The 16,852-nt window shown below is 36.5% G+C and overlaps 2 protein-coding genes across 3 annotated transcripts in view; both read left to right on the plus strand.

The window, feature by feature from the left end:
- The window catches only part of LOC21395742 (protein SPIRRIG), a 25,172-nt gene extending 17,962 nt beyond the window's left edge, over positions 1 to 7,210 (plus strand). For both annotated transcript variants that reach the window (XM_024162858.1, XM_024162861.1), the window contains 5 exons: positions 1 to 2,848; positions 3,423 to 3,731; positions 3,968 to 4,274; positions 4,593 to 4,739; positions 5,396 to 7,210. The exon at positions 1 to 2,848 ends at the window's left edge or, in 1 of these variants, runs on beyond it. In XM_024162858.1, coding sequence (XP_024018626.1) covers positions 1 to 2,848; positions 3,423 to 3,731; positions 3,968 to 4,274; positions 4,593 to 4,739; positions 5,396 to 6,574 — 4,790 coding nt within the window. In that variant the 3' untranslated portion in view covers positions 6,575 to 7,210. The remainder of the gene's footprint in view (positions 2,849 to 3,422; positions 3,732 to 3,967; positions 4,275 to 4,592; positions 4,740 to 5,395) is intronic.
- A 2,300-nt stretch (positions 7,211 to 9,510) lies between these two features.
- Positions 9,511 to 12,442, plus strand: LOC21395743 (pentatricopeptide repeat-containing protein At3g63370, chloroplastic). Its single transcript, XM_010088804.2, has one exon. The coding sequence runs from the start codon at positions 9,726 to 9,728 to the stop codon at positions 12,288 to 12,290; it is 2,565 nt and encodes an 854-aa protein (XP_010087106.2). The 5' UTR covers positions 9,511 to 9,725; the 3' UTR covers positions 12,291 to 12,442.
- The last annotated feature ends 4,410 nt before the right edge of the window (positions 12,443 to 16,852 follow it).

Below are 16,852 nucleotides of genomic sequence, written 5' to 3' on the forward strand. Positions count from 1 at the left end.
AATTGAGCAAATTGATGCAAGATAATGCTCCAGCTATCCTAAGCAAAGATGCGCCGGTTGTGCTGAGTGAAGACGCTCCAGCTGTTCTGAGCTTGGATGGTGACAGTGTTGACCAGGTCTCTGCCACCTCAAGCTCTAATGAATTCAGCTTCCGTACTGTGAAAGGCACTCTAGAAGCCATACAACCAGCAGACTCTCACAGTTCTGCATCATTTAACGTGCTAGATTCTCCTATCCTCTCAGAGAAGTCTAATTCTATCCCTCTCACACCTTCACCGTCTCCCGTTCTAGCATTGACATCTTGGCTAGGGGCTGCAGTCAATAGTGAATCGAAAATTCCCTCAGTGTCCACTCCTGTAGAGTCTTCTATGTCTGCTAGTGAAAATGAACCATCTTCAGAGTTAAAAGCTAGTTCTCAAGGGCCTTCTGCTACAAACACCCTTTTCCTCATAGGGCCGAAGTTGCTGCTTGAAATTGATGATTCTGGCTATGGTGGTGGTCCTTGCTGTGCAGGAGCAACTGCTGTTTTAGATTTTACAGCAGAAGTTCTCTCTGATTTTGTCACTGAGCAAATAAAATCTTCTCAGATAATAGAGAGCATCCTAGAAAGTGTTCCTCTCTATATTGATGCTGACTCGGTGTTAGTCTTCCAGGGCCTGTGCCTTGGTAGATTGATGAACTACCTTGAAAGACGTCTGCTGCGTGATGATGAGGAAAATGAGAAAAAGCTAGATAAGAGTCGTTGGTCCTCTAATTTGGATGCGTTGTGCTGGATGATAGTGGACCGTGTATATATGGGTGCCTTCCCACAACCTGCTGGTGTACTGAGAACTCTTGAATTTTTATTATCCATGCTACAATTGGCAAACAAGGATGGCCGAATTGAAGAAGCTGCTCCTACCGGAAAGGGTCTGTTATCTATCACAAGAGGGAGCAAACAACTTGATGGTTACATTCATTCACTTCTGAAAAATGCAAATCGTATGGTTTTATACTGTTTCCTTCCATCATTTTTGATTGCAATGGGTGAAGATGATCTCCTCTCATGCCTGGGTTTGACAAGTGAACCTGAGAAGAAAATATCCCCAAACTCGTCATATGATGATTCGGGAATTGATATCTGCACAGTTTTACAGTTACTTGTTGCTCACAGGCGAATCATATTTTGTCCCAGCAATTCTGATACCGATCTTAATTGCTGTCTCTGTGTGAATTTAATCTCCCTTCTTCATGACCAACGGCGACCTGTACAGAACATGGCAGTAGATATTGTTAAGTATCTCCTGGTACATCGTAGGGCTGCTCTAGAAGACTTGCTTGTCTCTAAACCAAACCAAGGACTGCACCTGGATGTACTACATGGTGGCTTTGATAAATTATTGACCGGAAGTTTATCTGCTTTCTTTGAGTGGCTTCAGAGTTCTGAACAGATTGTGAATAAGGTGCTGGAGCAGTGTGCAGCCATAATGTGGGTTCAGTTTATTGCTGGATCAGCAAAATTTCCTGGAGTGAGAATTAAAGGTATGGAGGGTCGTCGTAAGAGAGAAATGGGAAGGAAATCAAGGGACATGTCAAGATTAGATCTAAAGCATTGGGAACAAGTGAATGAACGGAGATATGCATTGGAATTGGTACGTGATGCAATGGCTACTGAGCTTAGAGTTGTTCGTCAAGATAAGTATGGATGGGTTCTGCATGCTGAGAGTGAATGGCAAACACATCTCCAACAACTTGTACATGAGCGGGGAATATTCCCTATACGTAAATCCTCTGTGACTGAAGATCCTGAGTGGCAGCTTTGTCAAATTGAGGGTCCATATAGGATGCGGAAAAAGCTTGAGCGCTGCATGTTGAAAATTGATTCCATACAAAATGTTCTTGACGGGCAGTTGGAACTAGGGGATGCAGAGCTCTCCAAAACAAGAGCTGAGAATGGTGTAAATGCTTCTGATACTGATTCTGAATCGTTTTTTCAGCTTTTTAGTGGTGAAACCTTGCAGAGTAATCTGGACCATGAGCTGTTTTCTGATGAATCATCCTTTAAAGAACTGGATGGTACAAAAGATACTGCTTCTGTTAGGATTGGATGGAATGATGACAGAGCCAGTAGTGTAAATGATGCAAGTCTGCATTCTGCACTTGAGTTTGGTGTGAAGTCTAGTGCAGTGTCTGTTCCAGTCGAGGAGAGCACACAGGGAAGATCTGACCTAGGATCTCCTAGACAATCATCTTCTGCAAGAATTGATGAAAGCAAGGTTACAGAGGACAAGTCAGATAAGGATCTTCATGGTGATGGTGAATACCTAATCAGGCCATATCTGGAACCTCTTGAAAAGATACGGTTCCGATATAATTGCGAACGAGTTGTTGGTCTTGACAAACATGATGGTATTTTTCTGATAGGAGAACTTTGCCTGTATGTGATTGAAAATTTTTATATAGATGACTCTGGGTGCATTTGTGAAAAGGAATGCGAAGATGAACTCTCTGTTATTGATCAGGCTTTAGGTGTAAAGAAGGATGTTCTTGGAAGTAATGATTTCCAGTCCAAGTCTACTTCATCTCCAGCCACAGTGGTTAGAACATTGGCTGGAGGAAGAGCTTGGGCTTATAATGGCGGTGCATGGGGAAAAGAGAAAGTGTGCACCACTGGTAATCTCCCCCACCCTTGGCGCATGTGGAAGCTTGATAGCGTTCATGAGATATCGAAGCGTGATTACCAGTTGCGTCCTGTTGCTGTGGAGATATTTAGCATGGATGGATGCAATGACCTCCTGGTCTTTCACAAAAAAGAAAGGGAGGAGGTTTTCAAAAATCTAGTCGCCATGAATCTTCCAAGGAATAGCATGTATGAATCAAACCTCCCATCAACTTTGTTTTCCAGTTGCCAACTGCTGCTTTTGTTATGAACGCTTTTCTACCCAAAAAAAATAATGATTTTTTAAATATGCTACTGTAGTTGTTTGAGGTTTCTTTTTTTTTTTAATAATTATTATTTGATAACATATTAATTCATGTGAATTTAATATTCTGTTAGTGTTTGAACTTTAGTTATATTTTATTTGCAACTCTGGATCGAATAGAATTCTGTCAAATATGCCTGTGTTATTTGGCATTTAAACTTGAAGACTAAATATTTGGCATTTAAAGGCTAAACAGAACATAGGCTTGAGACATGCAAGACACTTATATACGGAGGTTTGCGATTTCTGCATTAACGTAGAACCCTAATCGGTTTCTTTTTTTAGTGTTTCCACTTAAGCAGTATCTTTCTTTCTGTATGCTTATGCATTTACGTTACTTATTTACTGTGTTCTGTTGTATGGTTGATTTACTATAGCGTTGGTGCTTATTTTGCCTAGTTGCTGATTTCTTTATCTTCTGGACTTAAAACTGATTTTTTTTTCTCTAATTTGCATCAGGTTGGATACAACCATTTCGGGATCAACAAAACAGGAGAGCAATGAGGGTAGTCGTTTATTTAAAATAATGGCTAAATCATTTTCGAAAAGGTGGCAAAATGGAGAAATTAGCAATTTTCAGTACCTCATGCATCTCAATACCTTGGCCGGTCGTGGATATAGTGATCTTACCCAATATCCAGTTTTTCCATGGGTGCTTGCCGATTATGAAAGTGAGAATCTCGATTTGTCAGATCCAAAAACATTTCGTAGGCTTGACAAACCTATGGGCTGTCAAACGCCTGACGGGGAAGACGAATTTAAGAAAAGGTCCTCTATCAGCAACATAGTGACAAATTCTTACTCTCCTGAACGACTTTTATTTTGACAGTTTTATTTTTGAGTAATTCCACAGTTCATTGCTATATAAATTATTCTGAGATCTGCAACACCTGTATAGCTTTCATTGTGACGTGTTAGAACGAATATATGTATTTTTTGTCATCCCTTTTTGAGGTATTTGTCACCGTTTAACTTATTCCCTGTATGTCCTTTTTCTATACCAGGTATGAGAGCTGGGATGATCCTGAGGTTCCAAAGTTTCATTACGGTTCACATTATTCCAGTGCTGGAATTGTCCTCTTCTACCTTCTACGACTACCGCCTTTCAGCGCAGAGAATCAGAAGCTACAGGGTGGGCAGTTTGACCATGCAGATCGTCTTTTTAATGGTGTTAGAGACACTTGGTTAAGTGCGGCTGGAAAAGGAAACACATCGGACGTGAAGGAATTGATACCAGAATTTTACTACCTGCCAGAGTTTCTTGAAAATCATTTTAATCTCGATTTAGGAGAGAAACAATCAGGAGAAAAGGTTTGTCTATAAACAGTTATGAGCTCATTGCTGTGAGTCTTTCTTCCACATGCTCTGAAAGTTGTGCACTTTCGAATAGGTCTTTTAAGGCCCCAAGGTGCTCTTGGAATATGTCTTTGAAGTTCATCTTACAAAACCTTGTATAAGATGAACTTCTGATGAGAAATCAACGAATGTGTGGGCTGTTTTGAATTAACACACCTTGTAACAAACATTTTTGGAAAAGGGTTAACTCGAGAAACTTTTTACACGCTAACAGCTCTCGTCTTCCTTCCCTCAGAAACTTTTACAATTGCAATTTTCTTTGTTATTTTCCAGGTTGGTGACGTGGTCTTACCTCCATGGGCAAAAGGCAGTGCTAGAGAGTTTATCAGAAAGCATAGGGAGGCATTGGAATCAGATTTTGTGTCAGAGAATTTGCATAATTGGATAGATCTTATATTCGGATATAAACAGAGAGGAAAGGTGGGTATCAATACTAACACTCATTATGACCCATATTTCCGTCCTGATTTTAATTCACCTTTTACATCTCCTTTTCTAGGGGTCCTTTTAGCTGGAGGATAAAATCAAACAAAAATAAATAAATAAATTAACAAACAAAGGAAAAAGGAAAGACACAAACAAAATCTTTTGAATATTTGGTTCACGGGATGGTCATAGCCCATTTGTCTGATGTTTTCTACTAAATCATTTTTCTAGGCAATTGATTACTTTCATATGTTTAACAATCTCTCTCTCTCAAAAAAGAAAAATAAAATAATAAGAATACCTTTTGATATTCAATGAAAATTTTCTTAACTCGTTTCATTGCTAAGAAATCAGACAAAGAAGTTTACTCTTTTAATATTCCCAACTTAATTTCGTCAATGATAAAGTCTTCATTTCTTTTCACGTTTTCTGGTGGAAATTTAATAAGTGACATTGTTGGACGAGTACTAGCCAAGCTTTCATACATGCTGCTTCACCTGCCATTTTTTGTGGTTTGATCGACTCTTGGCGTGGCATTATTGGAGTCTACATTTCCACTTCAACTAATATCTTTCATCTGTTATTTACAGTCTCGTTTGTTTCTTTTTTGTTTTGTTTCTGATTTTGCAATTTTCCTGGATAATGGGTAGGCGGCAGAGGAAGCTGTGAATGTTTTCTACCATTATACATATGAAGGGAGTGTAGACATAGACTCTGTTACAGATCCTGCAATGAAAGCCTCAATTCTAGCGCAAATTAATCATTTTGGACAGACGCCTAAGCAGTTATTCCTCAAATCCCATGTGAAAAGACGGGGGGATAGAAAACTTCCTCCGCATCCGCTCAAGCACTCCAGCCGTATTATTCCACATGAGATTCGTAAATGTTCATCTGCTATTAGTCAGATTGTTGCTATCAATGAGAAAATTCTTGCGGCAGGAACAAATAGTTTTCTTAAACCAAGAACATATACCAAATATGTGGCTTGGGGTTTTCCAGACCGTAGTTTGAGATTTATGAGCTATGATCAAGACCGGCTTCTCTCAACACATGAAAACCTTCATGGAGGCAACCAGATACAGTGTGCTGGTGTTAGCCATGATGGTAGGATTTTGGTCACGGGAGCTGATGATGGTTTAGTTTCTGTTTGGAGAATCAGTAAGCATGGGCCTCGTTTAATAAGACGATTGCAGTTGGAGAAGGCACTCTGTGCCCACACGTCCAAGATAACATGTCTTCATGTCAGCCAGCCTTATATGATGATTGTCAGTGGATCAGATGACTGCACTGTTATTATTTGGGATCTGAGCTCCTTGGTTTTTGTTAGGCAGCTCCCCGAGTTCCCAGCACCTGTTTCAGCAGTTTATGTGAATGACTTGACTGGGGAAATTGTGACTGCGGCTGGAATTTTACTTGCTGTTTGGAGCATTAATGGGGACTGCCTTGCAGCGGTAAATACGTCCCAGCTTCCATCTGATTCTATTCTCTCTGTGACAAGTAGTTCGTTTTCTGATTGGCTGGATACAAATTGGTATGTCACCGGTCACCAGAGTGGGGCGGTTAAGGTGTGGCAAATGGTCCACTGCTTAGATGCAGAGAGTTTGCAGAGCAAGTCAACAAGTAGCGGAGTTGGTGGACTAAGTTTCATTGGTAAGGCACCCGAGTACAAGTTGATTCTCCACAAGGTGCTAAAGTCTCACAAGCATCCTGTTACTGCTCTTCACCTCACAAATGACTTGAAACAATTGCTCAGTGGGGACTCTGGTGGACACTTGCTATCATGGACATTGCCAGATGAGAATTTGAAATCTTCATTTAATCAAGGGTGATTCGAAAATAGTGGTCGTGATAACTTGAGCACTGGGGGAAGCGAATAATTCTCGGTGGGAATCCATCATTGAACAACTATTGCTACGTACATTGAAAAAGAAAAGCAACCCAACGCAACAGGGCTGGCCTGGGATTTAGACATGCGAACAAGATTGACAAGATGAAAAACTCCCACAAGTTAAAATGCTGGGAGCCTAACAAGCACACGTCCTGCACAAACCACCAAGTTGGTCAACCTTCTGATCGAGAAGGCACGATCGTAGGCTGCGCTTTTGTTGTCTTTTGCGTCGATACAAGGATGTCTTTGATTTTGTGCAGGAACATCAAGCCTACAGGTTTTTATTTTTTGAAATGTAAATAGGTGGAGTAACTAACGATGTCTAGTGAGTTATATGTATAGCAGAAAGTGTCAGGAATGGGTTGATGGGTGAAAATGATCGGCTGGTTTTGGATGTTGGACAGTACGTTGGTAGTGTGTTATTATTATTATTTTTAAATTCTTTTTGCATAGTGCAAGTGCAACGGGCACTTTATTGCCCATTTCTTTGTTGTGAAATGTACACATTTATCTTTTTGAGTTGTTATCTGGGAGGCCCTGGTTTTTCTTACAGCAAGTCTCCTGTGATTCTTTTTCAGCTTTGATTTGTACGTTGGATCAAACTCTAATTTGCAAATTAGATTATGTAATTTAAGGAACTCGGCATGTATATGGACTTTGTTGCCTCATTTTGTCCACCGAGATTCTTGTTTGGAAGTATTCTGTTTTCTGATCAAACTTCACTAGCCATTGCAAGAACAGTCACCGAAAGATGCAACGCCGAAACATATTTCCAGGATAATACTGATTTGTATTAGTTTCTTATACGCCACTGCCATTTTAAATTTCTTGTAGTAATTATAATAATTACCGAAAAATTCATCGTTCATTTGATAGTTATTCCTTGTAATCATAGTAATAATTTTTCATAGTTGCATCTGTGAGTGTCAAATAAAGAGAAAAAAAAATCAAACTAAAGCTATTATTAAGAAAAGAGAATAAATAACAATATTATATTTAAAATATATTTTTTGTCGGTGCTAACAAAAAAAAAAAAAGAACACAAACGGAAAATACTTTTAACCATGCAAACTCTTAAGTTCCGTTTATTTCATCGATTTGAGTTTATAATTTAAATTTTACTACAGTAAAAAATTCTCAGAAACAGTTATATTTAATTTTTTTGTTATAATAAAAAGCTCTCACATAAAGTCACATCTCAACTCGAATTAAAAATTCGAATCAACGACAACGAACTAAACGGACTGACATGAAAGGTCTATCGGAGCATAAAGATACAAAAATCAATATAAATTCCACTGTGTATCCTTGGAACGGTATCAATGAGGATGAATTGGCAATTGTTTATGTATGGCTCCTTTATTTTTTTTTTCTTTTTTTTTTTTTTGCATGCAGAAAAGAGAGTTTTGCTTTTGGTGACGCAAGAGGTATTCCCTCAGGGAGAGAATGGACGGGAGAATTATTTTGGTTGAACTTCTAACTGTAAATCGAATGTAAGATATCACCGGTCAAAGAGGAATTAATCATGTGCAAAACGTAAATGGTGCTATTCGATTGAAGGACTTTAACGGAAACGACACCTCGGAGGAAACAGCAAAAGTGGGGGAACGGTAATAAATGATTCGATTATTTTTTCATTTAAAACAAATGATTTTGATTCCAATGACGATACCCAAAGAATCGACAGAATTGTGAAAAAGAACATCAAAAGGAAAAAACGACAGCTAGAAGGAAGCGACAATAAATGAGAAACGATGAAAATGGATTAAAACGACGGAATCGTAAAAAGGCGACGTAAGGGAAACGGGCAATGCAAAAAACGGCTGAGAAGTGAGGAGCGACATTAAACAACAAAACGACAATACACAATAAAACGAGAGTAAATGATAAACAATGACAACAATGAGTAGAAGTGAGAAAAACGACAATAAACAACAAAACAAAGTAAATAATAAACAACGATGAATAAAAGTGAGAAACGACAGTTAAAAAAACACAACCAAAAGAAATAAAAATAACAAAAAAATAAATAAGACAAGATTTAAGTAATTTAAAAAAATTTCCTATATCCACATAAGAGAGAAATTTGTTTTTAGAATTACACACTCAATACACTTTTTCTCTCTACCTAAAACTCCTTACACCATTACTTATCTCTCATCACTTTTCTCTCTCTCTCAAAAGAGGCACTATTTCTCTATACTTTTTTCTAAACACACATAAAACTTTATACAAAACACTTATTTATAGACGCTTAATAAATCATAAAATAACTCTTACTTAAAAATTAAAAACAATAATTTACCCCAAAACACAAAATTATTACTTTCTTAAAATTAATTTAAGTCACTTACCTAACAAATTTACGCAAACAAAATAGATTCTTTAAATTATTCTCAACAATTTAGTCGAACAGTCATCTTCAAGAAAAATGTACAGTATAATTAGGTTCTATACAATTCAACAAAACCATCCGAAAATTAATATATATATTTTTTAAAAAAATTATTTTTTGTTTAAAGGAGCATCCTCATCGGCAGTTTACATTTTCAAATGTTGTTTGTCTATTTAATAGAATTACAAAATAAGAAAAAAAAAAAACAAAACAAGCAAAAGCGACATAAATTGAAAGCAGATTTTGTTAAAATAAATAATAATTTTTTTTTTTAAAAAAAGAGAAGCAAATCTCGTTAAAAGGAGGCACTTGATAGTCATTGGTCCGAGCAATCAGCCGGCGATGTGCAGTCTGTGCGTTGCGCATCCCAATCCATGCATGCACACGTAGAATTGTTTTAATGGCTAAATCTTTAATCCCATTCTCTTTTCACTTCACTTCTTTCAATCTTTCGTACCACCCCATGTTGAAGAAGACTCTTTCCCTTCCCAAACTACCTCGGAAGCCCACGAAAATTCAGTCTCTGAAACAGTTTTGGGAGCAAGGAAGCTTTCATGAAGCTCTTCGGTCACTGGGCAGCTTCTTCGCAGACCAAACTTCTTCGCTCCAGTTTTGTCTCGACGAGGTTTATTCACCCCTTCTTAAACTTTGTGCGGCCAAGAGATGTTTATTCCAAGGGAAACAAATCCATGCCCACATGATAAAATCTTGTGACGTTTCTGATTCCGTGTTTCTGAATACTATGCTCTTGTTTATGTACGGAAAGTGTGGGTCTATTGAGAATGCAGAGAAGGTGTTCGATAAAATGCGTGAAAGAACGATTTTCACTTGGAATGCGATGCTTGGGGCGTGTGTTTCAAATGGGGAGGCTTTAGGAGCTCTTGAGCTGTATAGAGAAATGAGGGTCTTGGGAGTTCCTCTTGATTCGTGTACGTTTCCTTGTGTATTGAAAGCATGTGGTGTGGTTTACAATCTCTGTTGCGGCATGGAAATTCATGGTTTCGCTATCAAGTACGGGTTTGATTCTGTGACTTTTGTTGTCAACTCTTTGGTTTCCATGTATGCAAAGTGCGGTGATCTTAACGGGGCTAGAAAACTGTTTGATCTTATAAGTAAAAGGGACGATATTGTGTCATGGAATTCTATCATTTTTGCGTGTTCCTCAAATGGCCAGGCCGTGGAGGCCTTGGAATATTTTAGAGAAATGCAGAAGTTGAATGTTTCAACGAACACTTATACTTTTGTCTCTGCTCTTCAAGCCTGTGAGGATCCCGTTTCCATGAAGTCAGGCAGGGAGATCCATGCTTCGATCTTGAAATCAAGTCACTGTTATGATATTTACGTGGGAAATGCTTTGCTTGCTATGTACGTAAGATATGGTAAAATGGTTGACGCCGTGAAAGTTTTTAACGACTTGGAGGTCAAGGATAATGTCTCATATAACACTATGTTGTCTGGTTTTGTCCAAAATGGTTTGTACAATGAAGCTATTGAATTGTTCCATAACATGCAGAACACGGGTAAAAAACCAGACAAAGTTTCAGTTTTAAATATTATTGCAGCATCTGGCCGATTAGGAAACGTATTGAACGGAAAGGAAAGTCATGCTTATGCAGTGAAACAAGGATTAGATTCCAATATACAAATTGGAAACACACTGATAGATATGTATGCTAGGTGTTCTTGTGTGAACTTCATGGACCGTGCTTTCGACAGGATGGCTATTAAGGATTTCATTTCATGGACGACAATTATTGCTGGCTTTGCACAGAACAATTTACATACGAAGGCCTTGGATTTGTGCCGAAAGGCGCAGATAAAAGGGGTGGATGTTGACCCAATGATGATTGAAAGCGTCTTGCTGGCCTGTAAAGGGTTGAAATGCATTTACTTGGTAAAAGAAGTCCATGGTTACATTATAAGAAGAGGTTTATATGATCTGTTGCTTCAAAATGCTATTGTCAACGTATATGGAGAGTGCAGGTACATAGAATATGCAAATCGAATGTTTGAACTGATTGAATCGAAAGATATTGTGTCTTGGACGAGCGTGCTGTCTTGTTATGTCCACAATGGTCTTGCAAATGAGGCATTTGAACTTTTAGACCTGATGAAAGAATCTAATGTGGAACCCGACGCTATAGCACTCGTTTGCATACTTTCAGCCGCTGCTACTTTATCTGCCTTGAGTAAAGGAAAGGAAATCCATGGCTTTCTAATCAGAAAGGGATTTGTCTTGGAGGGATCTGTTGCTCACGCTTTAGTGGAGATGTATGCCAGCTGTGGGAATTTGGAGTATGCGTTTAAGGTATATAACCGTGTTTCGAACAGAGATCTAGTTCTGTGGACTACCATGATAAATGCGTATGGAATGTATGGTCATGGCAAGAAAGCTATTGATTTATTCAGTAGTATGGAGGGTGAAGGATTAGTCCCTGATCATGTCACTTTTTTAGCAATTCTACACGCGTGCAGTCATTCGGGTTTGATCGACGAAGGTAAAAGATTTTTCGATATCATGAGAAGGAAATATCAATTAGAGCCCTGGCCAGAGCATTATGCCTGTTTTGTTGATCTTCTCGGCCGTGGCAATCGCATGGAAGAGGCATACCAATTTGTGAATGGCATGCAAGGTGAGCCTACTGCTGAAGTATGGTGTGCTCTCCTCGGGGCTTGCAGGATACACTCTAATAAAGAATTGGGAGAAATTGCTTCAAGGAAGCTTCTAGAGTTGGAGCCAGAGAATCCGGGAAATTATGTGTTGATATCTAACGTACTTGCAGCTAGTGGAAGATGGAAAGAAGTACAAGAAGTGAGAACGAGAATGAAGGGAAGTGGATTGAAGAAAAATCCTGGATGTAGTTGGATTGAAATTGGAAACAAAGTCCATGCATTCATGGCCAGAGATAAATCTCATCCTCAGTCTCTAAAGATATACCAAAAATTAGCTCAAGTTACTGAGAGATTGGAAAGGGAAGGTGGGTATGTGGCTGAAACCAAATTGGTTTTGCACAATGTAGAGGAAGAAGAAAAAATTGAGATGCTTCATGGGCATAGTGAAAGGCTGGCTATTGCATATGGCCTGCTTGAAACTTCTGATGGAGCCCCTATTAGAATCACAAAGAATCTTCGTGTTTGTGGTGATTGTCATACTTTTTGTAAACTTGTCTCAAAATGCTTTGAACGACAACTTGTAGTGAGGGATGCAAATAGATTTCATTACTTCAAGAATGGACTCTGTTCTTGTGGTGATTTTTGGTGACAGTTGATGAAGAATTTGACGTGTATGATGATTGTGATAGAATGGATATCAAACAGAATATCACTGGACTATTGTGGCAGCCATTGAAGCTAAGAGAATTGTTGAGGTTGATTATACTAGCAACCATTGTAAATTCACCATTCAGAAAAAGAGAGGGGGAAAAAAAAAGTGGTGGTTTTAATTAAATTCAGAAAGTGTAATTCTGTAAATTAACAAATTGTGTACTGATTGATATTAGGTTGGATGTGATAGAGAAATACGTTTCTCAAAATGTAATAATGTTTTCCTTTTGTTTCTCAATTTATTGATCAAGTTTTCTACACGTGTTATCCACAAGGGCTGTGAAACTCTCTCTTTCAAATACACACCCAAACAGAAGTATCTTGCATTAAGACTCAAAAAGAGAGGAGATCCTATTTTGCTCAAAAGCCAAGCAAAGACTTCTCAATACCTCAGAAATATAAATGATCATTCTATAATAACCATTGTTCAGAGTTAAAATGAGTAATCACACAAACATTTTTTTTTTTTTTTTTTAAAGGAAGCTGAAACTGGTTGATACATTTTGAGTTATGACCAGTCAAGTTAGACTCCCTGCACAATACAGGGGCTGTCTGTTTTGAAAAATTAAAAAAGAAAATATTTCATAAAAACGTGAATCAATAATTCGATATAGTCCTTGACAAAGCTGGACACCTGAATGTTGAATAGCCACAATATTGGCTGTCATATAGTTAGAAAAACTTGAAAGTCCTATTGAAACGGATCAAAGACATACTTAGGATCTTATGAGATCAACAAGAATTTGTGTCCCTATGAAGTCAAAAGTGGGAAATGGATTTAAATTTAATTTTCTTTACATGTGAAAGAAATATTCCAGAAGAAATGATGGCATTGTGTTTGTGCAGCTGATCAGTAAATGCAATAATGTTAGCATACCAAGAGAAATAAAAAGGGCTACAACCCTATCTATATATTTATCTATCTTCTCCACGCTCTGAACAAACTGCAGGAGATTATAATAAGCAATGCAACGGGACCACCCTATAGACTATATAGATTCCTAGACTAGACTGACCACTTTATTATAGCAAACTACTTCATGCATTTAATCCCATCTCTGATGTGAAAAGAAAAAACAGTACATAATAATATATATATACACATACATATATATAGGATCTTGCAGGTGTTTAAGAACCACAACCTCATCTTCACATTTCTCAAAGGCAGTTCACCATTTATAGGCGTGCGAGAGCGGGACAGTTTTGCCCTTTTTGTTTTCTTTATTGACTATTGATATTTGGTTTCTTCTTTTTCTTTTTTCTTTTAATGAAACAATATACTTGTGTTTCTTAAAATAATGCGAATAATTTTACAATAATACGAATGATCCTGCAATATAAAGTTATAACCCTTAATTAAGACAGATTATACTGGTCTAATATGATGACACTAAAAAAAAGACATATGTATGTGGTCTGATAACGAGAAAATATCTCGACAGATTAAGATTGAGTACATAAAAATTATTTTTGACATAATTTTTACGGTCAATCGATTAAGAGCCAGAATTCTATAGCACAAACACCACCATCACGTCCACATATAAACAAATCCAATGGAGACTAAACAAACAAAACAAAACCAGACTTGTGTTAGTTTCTGTTGATCCGTTTAGTTTGTTGATTTAAATTTTTAATTTGAGTTGAGATGTGACGTTATGTGAGAGTTTTTTACTGTAACAAAAAAATTAAATGTAAATATTTTTTAAAACTTTTTATTATAATAAAATTTAAATCAATAAAATAAACGAGATTTTAATAATAATTTGAGACCATATGATCTTTTTTTAATTATTATTATTGTGGGGAAACTGATGATAACATAAATAACCAACCACCAACATTAGCTACTTACTTGACGTCCAAAATTGCTTGCTATGTGTAATTTTGTTTTTTTGTTTTGGTTTGGAGAGATTCCATAAGAGTATTATTTGGTTTCTTAGCATAAAAGGGGTCTATAACACTAGGCAGCTTGGCTTGCAGACTGTCACTTTGTAGGTTTATTGGTTTGCGGGGTCCAAAGAAAGGGGATCAGAGATCAGCTTCATAGCATTTGTACCAACCCCTCCTCTCTCTCTCCCTCTCTCTCTCTCTCTCTCTTGAAAACAACTGTTTTACAAATATATAATATATATATATATATATCAGACCGTTAATTGTAACTTAACAGCTGTAAAATCTTGGCAGTGACAGCGTCCATAAAAGCAAAACCAAGCTCTAAAAACAAGTTGGTCAATGACCATGCACGTGACCAACCAACACCAACACAGTGCATTTTTATTTTATTTTATTCTGATCACTTCACTCTTTTCTTTTGTTATTCTCTCTCAATGAGCGTGATGAGGAGTGGGTGGCGTTAAAAATCTCACCCCAAAAATTGACAACTGAATTTGATCAAATTTTAGCCACTGTGTAAAAGAGAAATAGAGAGAGAGAGAGAGAACACTGTAGGAAGGTTTCACTATCAACAATGTATTCCAAAAACGTTAAAAAATGCATTGAAAGTCGAAATGGTTTTTCTTTCTCAACTAATAATTGCAGCAGTTCAGTATAATGTATATCAGTATATGCCCCCCCCACTCTAGCTATATGTCTTTCATGCTGAGTGAGAAGGAAAAGGATTAACACACTAGACACTAGATAAATAGTAGTCATTTTGAATTGTGTTGTTTGTACCGTACGATCACCCCCACAGCCCGAGCCCCACTCCTCTACTATAGTCTAATGACGCCACAAAAGCATGCTATGCAACATACATATATAGTACAATAGGTGTGTGTGTGTATATATATATATATATATCTGAGATTGTTTTCTAGGCGTGAGATAGTGCACGAGTAGTCTATCCCTCTAAACATCTAAATTTAAAGGGATTGAAATAATTCATGCTCCGTTCACTTCGCTAATTCGAGTTTAGAATTTGAGTTTTTCTAACAGTAAAAAGCTCTCACAAACAATCACATCTAACTTTTTTACTACAGTAAAAAACTCTCACATAAAGTCACATCTCAACTCGAATTCTAAACTCGAATCAGCGAAATAAACAGACTATTTATTGTGTGCCAAATGGTTTTTAATGAATAAAAAATATTTAAAGACACTATCAGTATTAAGTATTATTATTAATAAAAAATGAGTCTCATATCACGAGATTATTTTCTATAAATAGGTGGTCCTCATTATTATTAGTGTCTGATAGCATTATTCGTTTTTAACTAATTATAACATCACAGGTTATGTAATATATTCAAACAATAAAACATAAAAAAACGTATCAAAAAATTATTCAAAATTTTTTAAATGACATAATATAATCTGATTAATTAAACACGTGATTTATGTTCAACTTAAACTGATCAATACTATGCACTCTCACATCAAATATGAATTTCTTATACCACTCATAAATTGTTACAAACTATGATTCATAACATTATACAACAAATTTTGACTCGTTCAAAATGTCATAATCACCCATAACTGCTTAGATATATATTTTTTGTTTATTATTATTATTATTAATTATTATTTATTTTTGGGTTTTGCAAAGTGGGCGCCAAGGAAAGCGATGATAGAGAGAAACAGAGAGCTCCCAACCCTCTCTCTTATATATGTCCACTGGCAATGCCGCCCTATGTTTGCTCCACCTGTGATCCCTAATATAACCAGCTATTCCTCCCACCCCCACCTATATAGCTGTTCCTTTCTGCCCTTCTGCATGCTCCTCTTCTTATTAGCTGTTTTTTGATTTTAGAGAAGAGACCTATCTATTTTTTAGTTAAATTTTAACTAAAATAGGTAGAAAATTTGTTTAGATAGTAATTTTTTAGTGAGTCAATTTAATTATATTTTTTACTTTAACTAAATATAAATTATTTTAATATTTATTGAATTTAAATATAAATAACTTTATTAATTTAAAAAAAACTTTTATATTTATTGAGTATGAAACAATAAAATAATACAATAAATTAAAGAGTTAGACAGTTCTTACTAATTATATTTAGTTAATGTGAAATAAAATTTTTAAAATAGCTAATAATTTAACTAATTATTTGAGTGAAGAAAAATTAAATTTTAATTAAATCATTAACTATTTTAACTAAAAACATGAAATAATTAACATGATTAGAATTCCTCTTATCACTTTTTTATTTTATTTTATTTTTTTTAAATGGGCTTTTCTCTCTTAAACCACACTTGTTTTCATTTATCAATACTCCTAGCTAGTAGTACATCACAATGTGGGTAGGTTAATTTGTTCTCTCTCTCTCTCAAATCTTTTTCTCTCTCTTCACGCCTCTCCCCCTATAAATATATAGCACATACCCACTGGCCGATTTGTTCTTCTAAGCAACAAAAAAAAAAGCCTTCTTCATTTCTTGCTTCTAAGGTTTTATCAATCTTCTTCATGATATGATTTTGTTGATCGTAAATATTATAGTGATTCCATAATGCTCACAAGGGAAAAAGTGAAGCTGCCAGCATGATCTAGCT

This window comes from Morus notabilis, unplaced genomic scaffold, assembly GCF_000414095.1.
Source record: "Morus notabilis unplaced genomic scaffold, ASM41409v2 Scaffold345, whole genome shotgun sequence".
Taxonomy (NCBI): Eukaryota; Viridiplantae; Streptophyta; class Magnoliopsida; order Rosales; family Moraceae; genus Morus; species Morus notabilis.

What these genes read in the sequence shown, in the direction of transcription:
- LOC21395743 (XM_010088804.2), top strand. Translation starts at nt 9,726, where the DNA reads ATGATAAAATCTTGTGACGTTTCTGATTCCGTGTTTCTGAATACTATG.